This window comes from Sminthopsis crassicaudata, chromosome 2, assembly GCF_048593235.1.
Source record: "Sminthopsis crassicaudata isolate SCR6 chromosome 2, ASM4859323v1, whole genome shotgun sequence".
NCBI lineage: Eukaryota > Metazoa > Chordata > Mammalia > Dasyuromorphia > Dasyuridae > Sminthopsis > Sminthopsis crassicaudata.
The window spans coordinates 362001466-362023936 of NC_133618.1; the positions used below are offsets into that span (position 1 = coordinate 362001466).

At 32.6% G+C, this 22471-nt stretch overlaps 1 protein-coding gene across 13 annotated transcripts in view; it reads right to left on the reverse strand.

Annotated features, from left to right (window-relative positions):
• The window catches only part of RAPGEF6 (Rap guanine nucleotide exchange factor 6), a 235132-nt gene that overhangs the window by 55123 nt on the left and 157538 nt on the right, over positions 1–22471 (reverse strand). For all 13 annotated transcript variants that reach the window (XM_074290952.1, XM_074290954.1, XM_074290947.1 and 10 more), the window contains 2 exons: positions 13116–13359; positions 1044–1201 (listed from right to left, as the gene is read on the reverse strand). In XM_074290952.1, the coding sequence (XP_074147053.1) occupies positions 1044–1201; positions 13116–13359 (402 nt within the window). The remainder of the gene's footprint in view (positions 1–1043; positions 1202–13115; positions 13360–22471) is intronic.

Genomic DNA, 22471 nt, shown 5'->3' on the forward strand with positions numbered 1-22471 from the left:
GTTGAACTGCTTTCTCTCATCTGTCTCTTGGAGTCCCAGCCTTCTTTCAAAAGTCAACTCAAATGTCACCCTATGCAGAATCCTGTTAGACCTTAGAAACCTGTTAGAACCTTCCCATCAAAGGCTTCCTCATGTACAGTTGATTTGTGTCTTCTTTTATGAAAATATATATATGTACATGTAGTCTTCACAATTAGAATGTAAATTCTTTTTGATGGCAGAACAATTTTATTTTTGTCTTTGTATATATACTTAGTGCTTACAAAGTGTCTGGTACATAATAGTCTTTTAATATATAATATATATTACACATATAATAATATGATAAATGGTTTTTTTAATGCTAACTGATTAGTTAATAACAATGAGGTATGTAAAGGTGATTAATGGATGAACACAAAACAAATCCTGAATAGAGATAGAAATAAATTAGTAAAGAAAAGATATTCTCTAAGTAAAAATACCACTTAATGGTATGCACTGAAATCTTAATACAATAATGGAAATAATGCTCTATTTTCACAACATTTTGAAAGCAACAAACTCAAAAGCTTTAGCTTTAGGAACAAGAAATATTAACACTGCTGTTTTAAAGTAAAGATATTTATTTTGTATATCTGTGAGATATAATAATTTATTTTAAAGGTAAAAAGGTAATTTATCATAAATGTGTATGTTTAGATACACACTCACACACTCACCCCTTTATCTCATCATAGGATACATATTTTGTGACCCTAAAGAAAAACATTTCCCTAGATTTATTCCCACATTCTCTTCCATAATTTAATTAGGCAGAGACAAGTAATCTTAACATCACAGATAACAGCGCTGTCACAATCCATGACAATTTTAAGAATATTTGGGGTTAAAGAATATTCTGGAAAGATAGCTCACTCTTGTTCATACAAAGTCTTCCTCTTGAATTCATAACTCAGTTTGGAGAACAAGATTAAAGCTATCATTAGTTAGAAAGTTCCTATACTTCTCCCAAATATAGCATTCTATTAATTAAGCTTGTGTAAAATGAGCAGAAAACTTACCTGTTGGATTAGAAAAATCCAACATGCTAGTTGTAGGCTGCAGGAGATCAGGGCTACTTGAGGAAAGAGTTCCAGGAATAGGCATTATAGCTAGACTATGCCTACACTGCCTTGTTCCAAGGACACTGTCATCTTGTGACTGGCTCACATTGCCATCACTGAAAAAAAAAAAAAAGTTTTCCATATACTATGTACATTTCAAGAAATTTAATAATCATAATTTTTACTCTACATGTAAAATAAGGACAAATAATATTCAGATTAAAACAGTAATGCTTAAATTAATTTGCTAACAAGGAGATTACCAAAAAAAAAAAGAAAGAAGGCAATCTAGTTATTGTAACAGTATTAAGGGATATTTTTGTCCAAATTAAGTTAAAATAATTCAATTTACACATAAAAGAAATAACAATATTCAATCTCTGCCCCTTTTTTGTTTTTAAGAAAGAACGATGACATGTTTCAGAATTTCAGCATAATGACAAACTTAAGAGGGTAAAGAATGAAATAGAAGAGAGGAACAAAATAAGAAAAAAAAGTCACAATCTTAAAGTTATCTAATATATGAGAATTCAAGTATATATGTCCAGAGGAACTATTTGAATGTGCTTCATGTCAGCAGAAAGCTGACATCAGAGATGTCATCATAGAAATTTTCACAAAAACTCACTCTAATCATGACATTTACCTCTGAACATTCATTCATGTTCAAAAAACTCTTAATGTTACCTTTGACTTTCTTTTGTCTGTACTCTTTCATACATAACTGCCTGCCAATTGCTGATCATTCTAATCACTTTCAATTTAACATCTACGAGGGTGCACTGTGTCAAGACAGGTACCAGCTTGGTTCTGGATCCAAAAAGACAAAAGAACAAACAGCTCCTTCTTTCAAGGAATTTATAGTCTTAGAGGAGGGAGGAAAGGAAAGGGAAAGAGCATTATAATATGTATTCAGATGTTCCAAATGTGGTAACATGAAAAGAGAAAAGGAGATAAAATAGGGTCTAGTGGATAAGATATCTTTGGTGCTAAGACGACCTAGTTTCAAGTTTAGTTTCTAGCATACACCAGCTGTAATCACAGAAAAAAAAATTAATTTACTCTCCTTCTACTTCCAGACAATATCCCAGAATATTATCTATCTTAGAGCAGAATTACCAATTTTTGGAATTTCCACACTAGCAACTTTCTTTACCCATGAACAAAACAAAAAACAAAAAAAATTAAATAAAAGGGAGGGCATTCAGTGAAGGATTTATGGAAGAGCCTAAAAGAATCTTGGATTCTCAAAGACATAGATGAACAAATATGTTTTTGACAGGAAGAGAATTGTACCAGAAGACAGAATACTCAGTTGAGAAAACACTTAGCATTCCAAGATTTTCCAGTACAGAGTTCCTAATAATTATAATATGAAATAAAGCTGCAAAAGTCGGTAGAAGTGAGAAGGTATGGACACAAATGCCAGATAAGGCATTTGAAAATCATTTCTGAGACAAAAGGAAAGCACTTAGATTTTTTTTTAAATATGGTCTAACAAAGCCAGAAATCCTTAGGAAAATTATTTTTATCAACTCTGTGAAGGATGGATTGAAGAAGAGACTAATTTTAAAAACTTAAAATAATTTATTCCTTCTCTCTACTATCATTATTACCTTATTAGATCCTACCCAACTGATTGCGATTGTCTCCAATTAGTTTTCTGACCATTAAGATAAATTTTTTTTAATATTGCATTCAAGGTTATTCACAATCTGTTGCTACCCAATCTTTCTAGTTCTGTTTCATATGACTTCCACTTCTCTATTTACATCATGCCCCAAGTTAACTGTACAATTCTCAGTCTCACAAGTACATATTCCTCATTGACTCTGCTCAGCTTGCTCTTCAACTCTGACATAATTTTCCCTCTATTTCTATCCTTCAAGATAAATGCTAATCCTAAATCAAATGCTACTTCCTTGAGCATAACTAGAAATGATGCTTTCATCTTCAGATGTTGCCTTTCCTGTACACTCATCTTGTTTTTAATTTTCTTAATAGTTATTTTATGCCTTTGCCATATAATCACTCTGGACCAGTGGTCCTCAAACTTTTTAAATAGGGGACCAGTTCACTGTCCCTCAGAGTGTGGGAGGACTGGACTATAGTAAAAACAAAAGCTTACACTCTGTCTCTGCCCCTCGGCCCATTTGCCATAATCTGGCAGGCCGCATAAACATCCTCACTCCCTAGCATCTGGCCTGCCCGCCCGCTGGCCGTGGTTTGAGAACCCCTGCTCTAGGCAGTAACTTTATCAGAGCAGAAACCACATCTTGTTTGTTTTTTTGTTTGTTTTTCCAATATATAGAAGAGTATTTTGAACATATGTTTTTGACCAATCATGATTCGTTTGGAGAAAAGTTTTTCTTTTCAATGCAGATAAGGACCTTCCTTAGAGCTTATCCACCTAGATGTGCAGGGGTATGAAAGTTCAAATATAACAAAACACAACTGAACATATCCCAGGTAAGACTTCAACTAGTCTTTTTGACTCCAAGTCTAGATCTCTAGCCACTACTTAGAACTCTTCATGTCTTGTATATAATAGGAATTAAGTATTGGTGAATTTATTTGAATACAGGCTTATTGAGTACAATAGTAAAAGCTATGTGATTATTTAGTCCCCTTACACTTGCCACATAATCCAGAGGATTTTATTCAAGGAAAGAATCTAGGTCAGTCCCTTTTACATAATCTATCTGATGCCTTTTGTATTAAGTATGCAACATGATATAGTAGAAAGAGAGGAGTAGAGTTTGAATCTTATATGGCTCAAATATTTTTCTAATATGACCATGGGCAAGTGACAACTTTGAAGAATGTTTTCTTCTTTGGCAAAACATGGAAGATCCTGGACCTGGGATGCCAGGGGAATACAGAATTCCTGGATGAAGAAACTCTAACAACACAAAGTTAATACCTTCTCTGAAACAGTGTTTTAAGAAAGGTGGCTCCAACACTGAAAAGACAAGTGATTTGCACTCGGGGCCACAGTCAGAATGAGTTAGAGGGACACAAGTCCAGGTCTTCCTGGTTTTAAAGCCAGCTCTCTATCCATGCTACTACCTTGTCTATCTAAACTACATAAAATAAATAAAAGGAAAAAAAAAAGGAGTGGTCCCACTGCCTGACCACATTTAGAATATTATTTTTAAGTTCTGGGTGCACCAACAACTTGAAAGCATTCCATAAAAGCAACTATCCCAGGAATAAGTGAAAGAACTTTGGGGCTTGGCTTGATAAAGAAAAGTTAGCATACTGTTTTCCAGTATTTGCACTACCATATATCATTTGGAGGAGGGGTTAGATTTATTTTACTTGATCAAAGAGGTAAACTGGGAATAATGGATATGAAGGGAAGAAAATCAAGGTCAAGGTAAACAAAAATGTCCTAAAATTGTGAGTCAGGAAAAAAATAAAATGGCCTTTATAGTGAATGCTATACATGATCTAAATCATGTTTACTGACCTGTTTACTGACTGACTGACTAGGCTTAAAAGACTTGTTAGGACATTATTAGAAATACATACATAATTAGAAATTAAAGTTCCAAGAATCATAAGGTCATTAACATAGAGAACATGAAGAAGAATGCAAGTATCAAATGGAGAGAAAATCCCTCCTTCCTTCAATGACTGTCCAACAGCATTAAGGTATGCCTTTGGTGATATAAGGAACCCCATCTAAGCCATTACCAAGAAGTATACCCTTGAAAACTGACAGACATCTCACTGAAGGCTGTTGTTGCTAACAAAAACAATGCATGGGGAAATGAGGATTCTGCAGAGATGTACTCATCATGGTACTGTTTATTTTTGTTAAATGTCTGCATTTATTCCTGCTGTTGTTATCTGGTAATAGTTTTTGGGAGATGCTGTTTTTGCCATCTGTCTCACTGACTCAAACTTGCCAAATCCTGACCTGTATAGGAACAGACTGCAGCCAGCTCAAAAAAGTCTACCTAATGGAGGTTCTTACCCGTCAATAGACTTTTATTTCAATAAAAATATGAATATTTTTAGGAGATATTAGAAGAGGAAATTCCCAAGTTCCAATCAAACTAGATAGCCTCTGAGGTCCTTTTAATTCTGCTATTAGATATAAAACCATGCCATGAGATAAATGAAATTATATTCTAGTGGCAAAGCATCCATGCTAGTTAGAAAGCTATGCTGTTATGCCCCCTTTAAAAAGAATTAGGTCATTTCTTACCCAAAAATTCTCCTGAAAAGGGAATGCAGGAATAAAAACAAGACATTATTGAACCACACACAATGTTCTAATACTAAATTTACTCTGAATAGCAAATATACCTAAAAACAGAAAGAGGTCCACAAGGGTACAACCAAAAATAAAAGCAATACTGCAAACATGGAAAGGCAATTATATTGACAATTAATGAGGTAATAAGGAAAAAAAAAGGGGGGGAGAAGTTCTTACTAAAAAGCAGCAAGTTTTCAGAACGTTAAAATATTACTCCAAATAAATTATAACTTACAAATTTGTACAATTTTTGTAATTGTTAAACATGGCAATGGGAAAAAATAATGAAATTCAACTGGAAGAACAAAAGATCAAAATTATGAAGGGAAATAATAGAAAGCAAATGAGAAGGAAGAAAGTCTAGCAATATCAAATCAAAAATTAGTAATCACCAAAACAAGATAATTAAAAAATAGAGAAATTCATCCGTAAAACCTATTAATAAAACACAACACACCTAAGCAAAGGAACTTAGAAGCCTAGTATTTGATACACCTAGTCATAGCTACTAGGGTACGGATTTGATATTGGCATAAACTGGTGAGAAAACGGGAAACTGAACACCTGTCATACAACACAGAACTTCTTAAACTTTATCCACTAGTAACTTCTTTTTGTCCAAGAAATTATTGTGAACTCAGGTATATAGATATATGAAAGTGGTATACATAGCAAACATTTACTGGTAAAAATCATAATTTCATAATCCCCACTTTCAGTTAAATGACTTCATGGGGTTGTGATCCACAGTATAAGAAACTGGGTCACAGAATATGGGGTTAGGCCAATGTCTTACACCATATGCCCAAATGGGTACATAACATACACAAACATGTTTGTGTATATGTGTATATAAAGTCATATCATAAACAAATTAGAAAAATAAATTACCATACAGATTTATTGATAGAGAAAGAATTCATGACTAAACAAGATATAAAAAGGATACTCAGATGATGAAAGGACAATATTAATTAAAGTTAAAATATTTTGCACAAGCAAATCCAAAAAAGTTAATACAGGGTGCTCCAAAAGTCTTTGTAAACTTTTAAGTGCTCTTACTCTCTCATATATAAACAGACTCCCTCTCTCTTTGCACGTACACATACATAAGCGCACACACACCTTTTTTAAAAAAAATTATTATACTTTTTTATTTACAAAACATATACATGGGTAATTTTTCAACATTGACCCTTGTAAAACCTTCTGTTCCCCCTTTTCCCTTCCTCGCCACTCCCTATCTTAGATGACAGGTAGTCCAATATATGTTAAAGTATATGTTGAGTATTTATACAGTTTTATGTTAAGTATTTATACAGTTATCTTGCTGCACAAGGGAAATCAGATCTCAAAAGAAGGTTAAAAAAAAAAAAAACCTGAGAAGGAAAACAAAAATGCAAGCAAACAATAACAGAAAGAATGGAAATGCTATGTTGTGTTCTACACTCTGTTCCCATGGTTCTCTCTCTGGATGTAGCTGATTTTCTTCATTATTTAACAATTGGAACCGGTTTGAATCATTTCATTGTTGAAGAGGGCCCCATCCATCAGAATTGATCATCATATTGCTGTTGAAGTGTATCATGATCTCCTGGTTCTGCTCATTTCACTTAGCTTCAGTCTCCAGGCCTCTCTGAAATCATCCTGGGGATCATTTCTTAGAGAACAATAATATTCCATAACATTCATATACCACAATTTATTCAGCCATTCTCCAATCCACTAAGTTTGCAGTTTCTAGTCACTACAAAAAGGGCTGCCATAAACATTTTTGCACATGTGGATCCCTTTCCCTTCTTTAAGATCTCTTTGAGATATAAGCCCAGTAGTAACACTGCTGGATCAAAGGGTATGCACAGTTTGATAACTTTTTGAGCAGAGTTCCAAATTGTTCTCCAGAATGGTTGGATCCGTTCACAACTCTACCAACAATGAATCAGTGTCCCAGTTTTCCCACATTCCCTCCAACATTCAGCATTATTTTTTCCTGTCATTTTAACCAATATGAGAGGTGTATAGTGGTATCTCAATTGTTTTCATTTGCATTTCTCTGATCAATAATGATTTGGAACACCTTTTCATATGACTAAAAATAGTTTCAATTTCTTCATCTGAGATTCATATCCTTTGATATCAATTGGAGAATGGCTTGAGTTCTTATAAATTTGAATCAATTCTCTATATATTTTGGAAATGAGGTCTTTATCAGAATCTTTGACTGTAAACATGTTTTCCCAGTTCATGGCTTCCCTTCTAATCTTGTCTGCACTAGTTTTGTTTGCACAAAAACTTTTTAATTTGACATAATATTCTCTATTTTGTGATCAATAATGATCTCTAGTTCTTCTTTGATCACAAATTCCTTCCTCCTCTACAGGCTTGAGAGGTGAACTATTCTATGTTTTTGTAATTTACTTATAATCTCATTCTTTATGTCTAGATCATGAACCCATTTTGACCTTATCTTGGTGTACCGGGTTAAGTATACAGACCTTTTTAAAAACTAAATATGACAAATCATACTACAATTGATAAATGGTCAAAGAATATGTACAGGCAATTTTCAGAAAAAACCAAAAATATCCATACTCACATAAAAAATGTCTAAATCACTATTGATTAGAAAAATGAAAAAAAAAATCAAAACAACTCTCAAGTACCACCTCACACCTAATTGGCTAGTATGACAGAAAAGGAAAGTGATCAATGTTGCAAAGAATGTGGGACACTAATGTATTGTTGGTGGAATTGTGAATTGACTCAAACATTAAGAAAATAATTTGGAACTATGCCTTAAAATGTTATAAAATTGTTCTGATTCAGCAATATCTACACTGCTGGGACTAATAGATTTGTATCCCAAAGTGATCAAAGAAAAAGGAAAAAGACTTATCCATACAAGAATTGGAAACTAAAAAGAAATCCATCAACTGGGGAATTAGCCAAACCAGTTTTGGTATATGATTGTGATGGGGTAGGATTGTGCTACATGAAATGATGAAAGAATACTTTCAGAAAAAATTGAGAAGACTTAAATGAACTGATGCAAAGTGAAGTGAGTAGAACCAAGAGAACATTGTACACAATAAGAGTAATATTAGATGATGAAAACTGTGACTTAGCTATTCTCAAAAATACAGTGATCTAAGATAATTCCAAAGGCCTAACATGGTCGAATGTTATCTACTTCCAAAGAAAGAAATGATGAAATCTGAAAGCAGATTGAAGGACACTTTTTTAAAATTTATTTTTCTTGAGGGTTGTTTTGGCTTGTATTTTCTTTCACAATGTAACTACGATGAAAATATGTTTTCCATGATTGCACATACATAACCTTTATCAAACTTCTTGCCTTCTCAATACTTGGGGGAGGGGCAGATGGGAGAGAATTTGGAACACATTTTTTTAAAAGAATATTGGAAAAAATTTTACAAATTAGAAAAAAATAGGGGCAGGTAGGTGGTACAGTGGATAGAGTACCACCCCTGAAGTCAGAAGGACCTGAGTTCAAATCTGGTCTCAGACACTTAACATAGATGACCCTGGGCAAGTCACTTAACCCCAACTGCCTCAGTAAAAAAACAAAAACAAATTAAAAAAATTTTTAAAAATAAAAACTGTGTGTGCATATACACACATACATAATAACCACATATACCCACACATATGGAAGAAATTAACATGTACAAGAATTAAAGCTACTTTCTAATTTATAAACAAAGGATATGAAGAAGCAGTTCTCAAAGAAATTCAAACTAAAGCTTTATGAAAAATCTATAAATCATTAATAATTAAAGAATACAGATTAAATGCTAAAGTTCTATCTCATCTATCAGTTTTGTAAAGTTAAGAAAACAGGACAATGACAAATGGGTCTTTGGAAAAGCAAGCACACTGATGCATTTGGTAGAGCTGTGATTTATTCCTGCCAGTCTGGAAAGCAATTTACAAATAAGTTACTAAACTGTGCAAATCCTTTAACCCAGCAGTATAACTATTACTATATCCCAAATAGATAAAGATAAAGAAAAAAAAAAGGACCTATTTTATAAAAATCTTAATAGCAGCTCTTTTTGTAGTAGGAAGGAACTGGAAATTAGAGTTACCATTGGGAAATGTTTGAATAGCTTATATAGGATATGAATATAATAGAATAGTATTGTATATAGGAAATCTAAAAGAAATGATGAAAGAAAAGGTTTCAGAGAAGTCTAGAAAAATTTATATAAATTGTGATTGATTAAAGTGAACAGCATTAAGAGAATAACTGTATTACTGCACCATTATTGTAAAAATAAACAATTCTATTACGAATTCTGATCAAATATGATTCCAGAAGGCCAATGATAAAAAATGCTAACACCTCTCTCTGACAAGGAGATGATAATAATATGGAAAATGAAATACATTTTTGGAATGCTGCCAATAATTATTTAAAATTTTTTTCTATTCTTATTTGTTAGAAGGTTTCGTTTCTCTTTTCCCTCAAAATTTAGAGGTGAGGAAGATGAGATAGAAGGGAGAAAAAAATGCTTGATAACTGAAAAATATATACTATTTAACAGAAAGGGGAAAAAAAAACAAAAACAAAACAAAATAAATAAAAAAAAACCTTGTTTTCTGATCCACAATTGATAATAACTTCATCCCGACCCTCTCTCCTAGGAGTTAGAGTACATATATTTTAATGAGCAGGCATATCCCATTGGCCTAAGGTCAGTTATTTATTTATCTAGTGAAGGAAATCTTATATAGTTAAGATTTTAGCTAATGTTTATTATAAAGACACAAGTCCAGCATACTCATTTTACAATTGAGGAAATTTAAAGAACCTGTCACAGAAATGAAATATCTTGCATAAGATTATATAGAAAAAACCCAGGATTTGAACACATGTTCTTCCTGTAAAACACTGCTGCTTTCATATGAAAGACATTTGGTTGCTGAAAGAGGCTAACATATCTACTTGAGATCAAAGCTAGTAATTATTTTGACAGATAATTTTTCTGAGTTAATTCTTCTTTTTAGAAGCTACTTGTTAGGTAGTACAACTTAAACTAAGTTTATGTTTTTTTATTGCTTTGAAGATTTCCTTTTGTTTTCCTTGTTAAGTTTCCATTAAATCTGTCTTTCTCAAGCCAAACTATTCTATTTATTTTGTGGGATTCAGTTTTTTAAACACTGATTGTTCAGTGTCTAATCTGTCCTAAGAGAAGAAAAAGAAGAATTAAAACAAGTTTTTCATCAAGCAATTGAGATAATATGAAAGGTAAGAAAACCAAGTAGGAAATTACTACAATAATTCAAATGAAGAGTAATAAAGGCTGAGAATAAGAGTTGATCACAGAAATGACAAGGCACAAATGATAAAACTGTTAGTACTTAATAATGTCAATATCAATAAAGAGGGAAAAAAGACTCAGGAGGAATATAAAGCATTAGAAGGGCTAAATGCTGAAGATGGATTAGATGATTTTGTTTTGTCCTAGAGGGCAGAGCCAGGAATAATGAAGAAATGTGATAAAGAGGCAAATTTAACTCTGATAAGAGGAAAAATTTCCTCAAAAAAACTATCCAACATGGCACAGACTGAATTGGAAAATACTAGCGTTCCTGAACACTGAAGTCTATAAAAAGAGACGAGATGACCTCTTAGCAGTTATGTTAAAGTGTGTAATTCATCTAAGTAAAAACTAGATAGAATGAACTCTGAGGTCCCTTCCAAGTCTTTGACAATGGATTCTGTGAGAAAGCCAAAAATGATTTAGATCTCAAGTATGCATAGTAGTAACAGTGGTAACATTAATAAAACTAGTTAGAGAAGTTGCTTTTGAAATGGTAGGCTAATTTACTTTTGGGTATGATTAACCTGAAGTAGAACTCTCTCTCCCAGGAGCAATCTGAAGCATAGAAATGGAATGTGGGTGGAAATATAGAATAATCACTCATTTAATTATGATAAAATCACACAGGGCCAAAAAAGAATAAAGCACTGAAAAAAAAAATAAAGACTCAGGAAAGAATCCCAATCCAAAGAATGTAGGGGACAGCAGAAGAAAGATGAACCAAGAGAAATAGAAAAAAAGCCCAAGACATGGGCAGATAAAATGAGTAAAATACTGAATTTTAGGAAAAAAGGGTGGATGAAGAGGATCAAAGCTGCATAGATAATAAGGAATGAGAAAAAGCCTTTATATCTGGTGATTATCTCAGTCATGCCTTTTTTTTATTATTTTTTTAAACACTCATTTTTAAATTTGAGTTCTAAATTCTCTCCCTTTTCCCTTCTTTCCCACTTATTGAAAAAGCAACCAATATGCTATTCATTATACAATCATGATAAATCAAATCATGCAAACCAAATTTCCATATTGGCCATTTTACTAAAATAGGGGGAGAATAGATCAAGAAAAATAAAGTGGAAAAAAATTTGTTTTAATCTGCACGCAGAAGTCATCAGTTCTCTCTCGAGTTGTATATTATTTATGAGTTCTTTGGAATATTCACTGATAACTATCAATTTGAATAACTAAATATATCACTATTTATTATTCTTACATTATTGTTATCACTGTGTACAATATTCTACTAGTTCTGCCCCCTTCACTTTATATTCGCTCACATAAGTCTTCCTAAATTTTGTGTGTCTGATCTTACATAGCACAACAAAACTGCAACACAAATGCATGCCAGAACTTATCCATGCATTCCAAAGAAAGGTCTTTTTATCTGATATTGGATGCATCATGGGGAGCCTCTAGAGCTTTTTGCTTTGAGGGGAGAGGAGTGACACCGTTAGACTTTGGCAGCTTTGGGAAAAATGGATTGAAATGAGGATACGCTTAAGGGAGGAAGATCAATTAGAAAGCTATTGTAAATAGTTTAGATAAGATGTGATGATGATTTAAACTGGGGTGATGGTTTATTTGAGTAAAGAAGGTAAAACATCAAAGAAATATTATGAAAATAGGAAAATAAAGGCTATGGTCATTGATCAGATATGTATGGCAGTAAGAAATAGGTGTCGAATATGATAATGTTGCAAATGTACACAAATTAAGAAGGCAATGGTGTCCTCAAAAGTTAAAGGAAAATGGGGAAGAATAATGAATTTAAGGAAATGGATGGTAAATTCTATCTTGGACATGAGTTTAAAATGCTTATGGGATTTCTTGAAAAATATACAAAGGGGTTGGTGATGGAATAAGAAATAACAGATGAAAAGACAGAATACATCAGATTTCTGTGAAATTTCTATAAATTAAATAATATAAAATATTAGAAATTCTATAAAATTTAAGAAATTATTTACAAGAATGGCACAAAATTAAGTGTGACTTACAGTAACATTAGAAATATTCACAAAGAACCAATCCATTAAAGAAATATTAGGTAGCCATGTGATATGTTCAGAAAATAGAAAATATAACATCTATATGGCTATATTATTGTGCAATTTTTCCAATGTTTCATTTACTTCAACATATATTTAAAATTCTAAAAATATATTCAAGAATAAAGGTGCTGTGCATATCTTTAAAATGGAAAATCAGTCTGTGAAATATTACTATTAAAACTGAGTCACCAAAAATAGTCAGAGACATATTAACATTGAAATGTATAAGCAACATGCCAAAGGATAGAAAATATATAAAATTCACAAAGAATTTCTAAGAAACAAAAACTAGATTTAAACAAATTCAAAGAATCATCATCATGCAAATTCTTATAGCACATTAAATTTGAATATCATTATTTACCTGAATAACTTGGGAGGCAAAATGCTGAATCGTGTTTTATCTAAAATTTTCCTGATCTTGTTTCTTCCAACTGAAACAGTATTTGCTTTAATTTTTTTATTTCCTTTCTCCTGTGGAAACATATGTTCCATATCTCCAGGCATATCAGGGATAGAGTAGCGATTACTTTTCTTCTCAGCAATTTTGGGAATATGAGGAATGCCATTTTTATCTTGCTTTGTCCTATTAATTAATTCTTTAAAAACTGTGGAAATAAAGAAATAAAAAATTATGATTCTTTTTCTTACTAAAAAACTCTTCCCATAACTACAAAATCTAAGGCCAGTATTTGTTAAAACAGCTTTTCTGATATATGTCATCATCACTGACATTTTTATCACCTTCATAAATAACATCTACATATCACATTAAAGTTTACAAAGTATGTTCCCCTTCATTATCTCATTTGACCTTCACAAGAACCCTTGTAACATAGGTGCTATTATTATTTCCATTTTATAGATGAGTAAAGTCAGTAAGTGAATGAATGATTGGTCAAAGTCACACATAGCTGATTGTGATCTGAGTCAGAATTAGATTTGAAGTCTTCCTGATTGCAAAATAGTCAAACATTTTCTACAGAATGGATTTGTGCTAGTGGTAAATCATCAAGTCACAAAATTAAAGTAGAAAAGGGAAGACTTTTAATTCTTATTCAAATTCAAATTCTTATTCTATAAAAAGTCAAATATAGTCTATAAAAAGTCATACAATAAAAAATGCAATTGTTATATTTAACCCAACTATACCAATATTTTTTTTATTCATGCATAAACTGAATTTAAGTGAGGAGAATTGCAAGAAGTCTTTAGCTTCACTCTCTTCCCTAGAGCCACCAATGTCCAATGGCAGAACAGAGTCAAGATGACTCAAGATACAGTGGATGGCCTTGGCATCTTCAATGTCTAACCAAACTTTAAGTTCTCCAGAGCACCTGTTTCATGGCCAGTGGACAAACTGTTCTCATCTATTCATTCTACCATACTTGGGGTAGACACTTCACCATAACTCACCACAAGTTACCTGATTCAGCTCATCTGCTGAAATGATTTACCAGGGTGAGACCGCTGTGCATGCTACAGCTTCTTGGAGACACACATAAAAGAGTCAGGTGAACTAGTAGAACACCAAAGGTACACACATAAAAGAGTCAGGTGAACTAGTAGAACACCAAAGGTGAAAAGCAGCCACAAAGGTACTAGTCTTATCTTAATAATTATCTTAATTAACACCCTTAATACATCTTAATACACCCAATTATGTATGGTGAAGAATTCTAAACTATATAAGGGATAGAAGAGATGAGAAATCCCAAAGCATCAATAAACATTTATTAAATACCTACTATGTATCAGGCATTGTGGTAGGTGCTAGGAATAAGAATAAAATGAATGAAAAACTACCCATTCACAAAGGAAGTACAATTTGAATGACAAAATTTAAAATCCTTTATATAAACAATCTCAATGGACTCAGAATAAGAACACAGACAAAGAAAAATCTATTTTGTATCTCTGATATATGACATTGATAAATCTGAGAAAAATTATTCCTGAATAGAAAGACAAAGTATATAAGAAAAAGGTTTTTAAAAAGTAACCTATCAAAAACCATATGATCAAGTGTTTAAAATTTCTAAGAGGAAAACAAAATGAAATATTCATTCAATTGAGCCGCTGAAATATAGGAAAAGTCAATCCTTACTAAGGTAAGGAAGGTCATCACTCATTCTCAAAAACTTGTGATGAGGAAATCATGGGGGAAAAGTTAGCAGCTGTGCCAGAGAAATTACTAAACTGTTTATGTCCTTTAGAATAGTAATCCCACTCTACTGGATATAGCCCAAGAAGATCTAAAGTAGAGGGGAAATTCCTTTATGTACCAAATATTTGCAGGCTAATAGTCAAAAAATTGGAAACAACATGCCCAAGAATTGGAAAATTAATAAACAAATTTTGAATGTACCAAAATTTTGAATGTACCAAAATTTTGAAAATTTGAATGTACAAAGCACTACTACATGTGCCTCCCTTAGCCCTCAAACATGTCAGTTTCAAGAATCTTCTTCTCTATTTGTGCCATTAAGTGAACTTCTAGATGCTACCTAAGACAGAACAGATGAAGAATTTGAGAACTATGCTTCCTACTCTGTGTTGGGAACCATGGAACTTTCCATCTAATTTAAAGCTGAAACCTACTAAATATCATTTCTTTCTTTAGAAGGTGAACTATGTGAGAGCAAGGACTGTGTCCACTTTTCTATTTGTGTCTCCAGTGCTTAATATATTACTTGGTATATAATATAGTGTTTATTTATTTATTCCTATGTAGCAAAAAAGGTTGATATCTTCATAAAAGACTTTAGGCCTATGTATTTTCTTTGGAATATTCTGAATTGTCCATTTTTCATCGCAAGTATCCCGAGTATCAGGAAGATGATTTTGGCAGTTCTGGAAAGGGTTATTAATTATGAACTGATTACAATATTCTTGAAGAAAAGGACATTTACCTTACAAACTACTTTTTAATCTCCTCCCATTGATGTTTAAAGTTCTTCATAATCTGGTCAATCATAATGTTCTCACTACTCCCACACAGCTCTCTACTTCTAATAGTAGCTACTCATAATTGGTATGTATTTTTTCAAAGGATTTTTGAGGGAACTACTTGGGGTAAAGTGAAGCATCAAAGAAAAGGGGTAAAGTGAAGCATCAAAGAAAAGGAAATTTCAAAAGATGCGGATGGGATTTTACACATGACTGACTAAAGATGGTACAACGACAATACAGTAGAATTGGGAGGACGGTGTTAAAGCAATATACATACATCGAGAAGTCACTAGGAAATCGGTAATAACCATACTCATAAAAGACGATGAGATTGTCAAGAATGAGAATATAGAGAAGGCATATTACTAGATCTTGAGAGATACCCATTAATTAGGAAAAGGTAGAAAAAATGAAAAAAAAAAAAAAGAGGACTAAAGTAAGGTAAAGGGATATAGAAAACTATATATTATCGCATTCACATGATGTTTAGGTCAGTTTTTGCTTAACTGCTTCCTTTTTTTCCTTCTCTTTTGTGTTGTTGCAAAGATTGTATGACTATGCTATATTCACTTAAAGTTAATCATCTAAATGTGGAAATATGTATACAACAATTACACATGTTTAACATATATAGGATTACATGCTGTATAGAGGAGGAGGCTGGGGTGAAGGGAGGAGGAAAAATTGGAACACTAGGTTTTGTAAGAATCAATGTTAAAAACTAAACTTCCCATATATTTTGAAAATAAAAAACTAGATATCTCCAAGGATGGAGCCAAGATGGCAGAGAAAACACACCAGTTTCTCTCTGACCTTCTCCTACAACCCTCAGACTAATTAGCAAATCTAGCCTCTGAATTAGCTCTGAACCAGCAGAACCTATAAATATTAGGAATGCAACAAATTATCTGCAGGAGATAATTTTGAAGATCACCAGAAAAGGTTTGTTTCATTGGGGAATGGAGAGAGGCAGGACAAGTGCAAGCAGGCTGAGAATAGATGCCAGTGCAGACAGCACACAGTCCTGGAGAGGTGTAGACTCTGAAGAGTAGTACAGACTCCAGGTGACAGAGAATCTTTGGGGAGGAATCTACAGCAGCAGTGTTGGCTATTCTGCCTTGGTTGCAAGCCAGTAGATCAGCAGAGAAGTTAGAAAATATCCAATACAAACACAGATGGTAAAGAGTGAACCCTGAAAAACCAGAATCTCATTGGACTTGACCATGCCCACCCAGCACCAAGAGTGAGTTAACACTGAACCAGTGGGGCTGCTTTTAGAGGAAGTTTGGAAAACCTCCCTTGCTCTAAAAGCAGACCTTACCTTTTTTAAAAAACTGAATAAAAAAAAAAAAAACAGAACTCTGACAATAGACAGTTTTTATGGTGAAAGAGAAGAACAGATTTCAAACTCTGTGAAGACTAAAAGACTGTCTCGAGATGAAATCCCAAAAAGTGATATAATCTGGTCCCCATCACACAAGGCTCTTCCTAGAAGAAATTAAAAAGGATCTTAAAAGAGAGCTAGAAGAAAAATGGGGAAAGGAAAAGAAAACTTTGCAAGAAGATTTGGAAAAGACACATAACCCATTAAAAGATAGATTTGATAAAATAGAAAAAGAAAACAACTCCCAGAAAAAAATAATTTGTAAAACAGAAAAAGAAAATAATTCCTTAAAAAAATAGAATTTGCAAAATGAAAAAAAATCCGATAGAACAAAACAACTCATTTAAAAATTCAATTGGACAAATACAAAAAGAAGTAAAAAAAAATAATGAAAAAATAATTCACTAAAATTCAGAACTGAACAAATGGAAATGAATGACTCAATGAGACAACAATCAGTCAAGCAAAACCAAAAGAAAATAAAAAAAATAGGGTAAAAGATGTAAAATATTTAACTGGGAAAATAGATCTAGGAGAGACAATCTAAGGATTGACTCCCTGAAAACCATGATTAAAAAAAGAGCCTAGATTCTATTTTTCAGGGCATCATCAAAGAGAACTGTCCGTATGTCACAGAATCAGAAGGTAAAATAACCACTGAAAGAATTCACCAAACACTTCCTGAAATAGATCCCAAAATTAAAACCCAAGGAATATCGTGGCTGTATTTCAGAACTATTGGACTAAGGAAAAAAATATTATGAACAGCCAAAAAGAAACAATTCAAATACCATGGAGCCACAATAAGGATTATCTAGGACCTAGCAGCTTCCACTTTAAAGGATCAAAGGAGCTGAAATCTGATATTCTGAAAGACAAAGGAACTTGGAATGCAGCCAAGAATAAATTACCCTGCTAAACAGAGCATTTTCTTTTAGGGAAGAAGATGGCATTCAATGAAATAGGTGAATTCCATTTATTTCTGATGAAAAGAGCAGAGCTGAACAAAAAAATCTGACCTCCAAATATAGAACTCAAGAAAAGGTAAAAAGAAAAGTACTCTTGAGAACTGTATTTCTATTAGGGGAATATATAATCTGATTTTACTATTATAATAAAAAAAAAAAAAAACAACTAGAGGTAGAAAGGGGAATGTACCAAAAAAAAAAAAAAAGGGGGGGGGGAGTGGAGGTAAAATGAGGGAAATTACATTTCAGGAAAAGGCAAAGAAAATGGAGGGTGATGAACATTGTGTGAATCTTACACTCATCAGATCTGGCTCAAAGAAAGAATATTAGACATATTTGGTTTGACCGAGAAACTTCTCTCACTTTATAGAAAACTGGGAGGGGAAAGGAAAAAAAAAAAGGAAGTGATAGGCTAAATAGAAGGGAAAACAGAAATAGTAGAGGAAAGGGGGTGGGTCTCTAAAGGGAAGGACTCCTTGAGGCAAATGGTGTGCATTAAGTAAAATACTGAGGAGAAGAGAAAAGGGAAAAGGAAAGAGAAAAGCATAATTAGGGGTTAATAAGATGGCAGGAAAAATAGAATTAGTAGTTTTAACCATAAATGTGAATGGGATGAACTTTCCCATAAAGCCAAGGCAGATAGCAGACTGGATTAAAAGCCAGAATCCTTCAATATGTTGTTTACAAGAAACATATTTAAAGCAGAGCAATGCATACAGAGTATAGGTAAAAGGCTGAAATAGAATCTATTACACTTCAGGGTGAAGTAAAAAAAAGCAGGGTAGCCATTCTGATCTCAGATCAAGCAGAGGCATAAAATGATATAATTAAAAGAGATATGGAAGAAAACTATATCTTGCTAAAGGATATCATAGACAAGGAAGCAATATCAATATTAAACATATATGCACCAAGTGATGTAGCATATAAATTCCTAAAGGAGAAGTTAAGAGAGTTGCAAGAAGAAATAGACAGCAAAACTATATAGTGGGAGATTTCAACCTTGCAGTCTCAGCACTAGCTAAATCAAACCACAAAATAAAAATAGAATACTAGGAAACTTAGGTATGATAGATCTTTGGAGAAAATTGAATGGAGATAGAAAGGAGTACATTTTCTTCTCAACAGTTCATGGAACTTATACAAAAACTGACCTTATATTAGGACATAAAGATCCCTCAAAATACAGAAAGGCAGAAATAGTAAATGCATTTTTTTCGGATCATGACACAAATAAAAATTACTTTCAATAAAAGGCCATTGGAAAATAGGCCAAAAAGTAATTGGAAACTTAATAATCTTATTCTAAAGAATGAATGGATGAAACAACAAATCATAGACATAATCAATCATTTTATGCAAGAGTATGACAATAATGAGACAACATACCAAAATTTGTGGAATGCAACCAAAGCAGTAATAAAGGGAAATTTTATATCGTTAGATGCTTACTTGCATAAAATAGAGAAATGGAAGATCAATGGATTAGATTTGCAACTAAAAAAGCTAGAAAAAGAACAAATTAAAACACTCCAATAAAATACCAAACATGAAATTCTAAAAACAAAAGATCAATAAAATTGAATCTAAAAAAATCTACTGAATAAATAAAACTTAAGAGTTGGTTTTATGAAAAAAACCAACAAAATAGATAAACCTTTAGTTAATTTGACTAGAAAAAAGAAAGAGGAAAATCAAATTGTTAGTCTGAAAAATGAAAAGAAAGAACTTCCCACCAATGATGAGGAAAGTAGAGCAATAATTAGGAATTACTTTGTCCAGCTTTATAAATTTGACAATTTAAGTGAAATGGAGGAATATCTACAAAAATATAGACTGCTCAGATTAATAGAAGAGGAAATAAATTACTTAAATAGTCCCATTTTAGAAAAAGAAATAGAACAAGCTATTGCTCAACTCCCTAAGACAAAATACCCAGGACCAGATGGATTTACCTGTGAATTCTACCAAACATTTAAAGAACAATTAACCCCAATATGATATAAACTATTTGAAAAAATAGTTAATGAAGGACTCCTACCAAATTCCAAATTCAACAAGATATGATCAATTCTGATGGAAGTGCTCTCTTCAACAATGAGATGACTCAAATCAATGCCACTTGTTCAGTGATGAAGAGAGCCATCTACACCCAGAGAGAAAACCATGGCAACTGAGTGTGGAACACAGCATAGCATTCTCAATCTCTGTTGTTGGTTTCTTGCATTTTGTTTTCTTTCTCAGTTTTTTTCTTCCTTCTTGATGTATAAATATGTGTGTGTATATATATATATATATATATATATATGGATTAAACATATATTTTAACATATTTAACATGTATTGGACTACCTGCCAGCTAGGGGAGGGGGTAGGGAGGAGGGGAAAAGTTGGAACAAAAGGTTTTGCAAGGGTCAATGTTGAAAAATTACCCATGCATATGTTTTGTAAATAAAAAGCTTTAATAAAAATTTTTTTTAAGAAAATAAAAGGCTATTATTAAAAAAAATAAAGCTGATCATCTAAATATTTCTGCAATCTTTATAGAGCTAAAATATTACCTTCTGTGGAAGTCTTTCCTGATTCCACTTTAATTCTAGTGCTCTATCTTCATAAACTACTTCAAATTTATACTATATGTAACTTTGATTATATAGTTGCTTGCATGCTATCTCTCCCATTAGACTGTGAGCTCCTTCAAATGAGGACCTTTCTTTACCTCCTTAGTGTTTAGAATGGAATCTAGCATATGGTAGGCACTTAAATATTTGTTCAATGACCATTAGAGTTGAGAATGAAAGTGATGGTTAAGGAAAATCATTTTGGCAGCTTTGGAGAAACTGGAGCAAAGAAGGCCATTATGATTTAGTGGGTAAAGGTCAATGAAAACCCAAACGAGCTGTCTGAGTAGAGAGCAGCTAGATGCTAGAGACATGGAGGCAGAAATAGCAAGATCTAGAAATCAGCTAGACATCTGAAGGAAAGTGGATGCTAAGGATAATGAAACTGAGAGAATAGAAGAATGGTGGCATTTGCAAGAGAATTTAGGCAAGTTCAACAGAAGAGAGCTTTACAGGAAAGAAAATGAATTCTATTTTGTACAAGTTGAGTTTGCAATTTCTCTAAGATAATCATTGTGAAATGTCCAACAGGTATTTCATGATGTGAGACTGGTAGACAAGAATAAAACTGGAGCTGAAAATACACACACACACATCATTTACTAAGAGATGATACTTAATCCCACAAATGCTAATGAGGCCACCATGAATGAATGTGTAGAGAGAAAAGAGAAGGCACAAGCTAAAATCTTAACATACACTCCACAGTTATTTGGATAATGAACTAGCCAAAGAGAATAAAAGCAAGTGGTTAGACAAGTAGAAGAATCAGAAGAAAATACTGTCACAAAACCTAGCAATGAAAAGATGGTCACTAATGTCATATGCATCAGAGAATTCAAGAAGAAAGGAGACAGAAAAGATCATCACATCTGGCAGTTAAGGAATTATTAACAACTGAAGAGAGAAGTTTTAGTTAAGTGATGAGATCAGAAGGCAGATGATTAAGGATTGAAAAATGAGTTAAGTGAAATTTTAACCCAGTGAAAACATGTTAAAATGATTCTGGGCAAGTCATTTACCTTATTTTTCTATTTGTATGCTGAGAATATTTCACTGAATAAACTCTAATGATCTTTCCAAGTTGGGCATTCTATGAATTTTAAGATATATATTCTATAGGCTTTGCAAAGTAGGAGGCATCATCGAATATAATACTATTTTTTAACCTTTAAATAAAGTTTTATATTTCTCCTCCAAATCCTATCATATGTTTAAATATGATTATGCAATCTGGCTCTTTTTTGTTTAAATACAAGTAGTTTAGTGTGAGATGAAATACAAGGACATTAAAAGTATATTAGAGCATTTTTTTTGTTTACTCATCTTCAAATAAATGGCATATCCTAAGATAACATAATCTACATAGAAAATTTTAATTATACATGTGTACACATGTTGAGTGGATTGTGTGTAAAACATGCTTGATTATATTCTGGTGCAATAGAAAGAGCAGTACAGTACTCAAAGCCATAGATATAAGATGATTTAGCTTACAGAGCATGCTTTATTTTAAGCCTTAAGCTAGTCATTTTACCTCTATTTTTTCCCCATATCAGGAAATGAAATATCTCCTATACATCCTCTAAAAATGAAACCAAAACTATTTTAAAGTATATTTATCTTCTCTTTTTTGTAATATAGTAAATTTGGATATAGAGAGATTTTGCCAGGGAAGAAAGGAAAAATAGAGATTTTATAAAAAAGAATGGCATGAGAGCCAAGAAGAGATTCCTAGGAAGCATCATGAGAGACACTCCCTCAACAATGACATATTAATATTCATTAATAATCA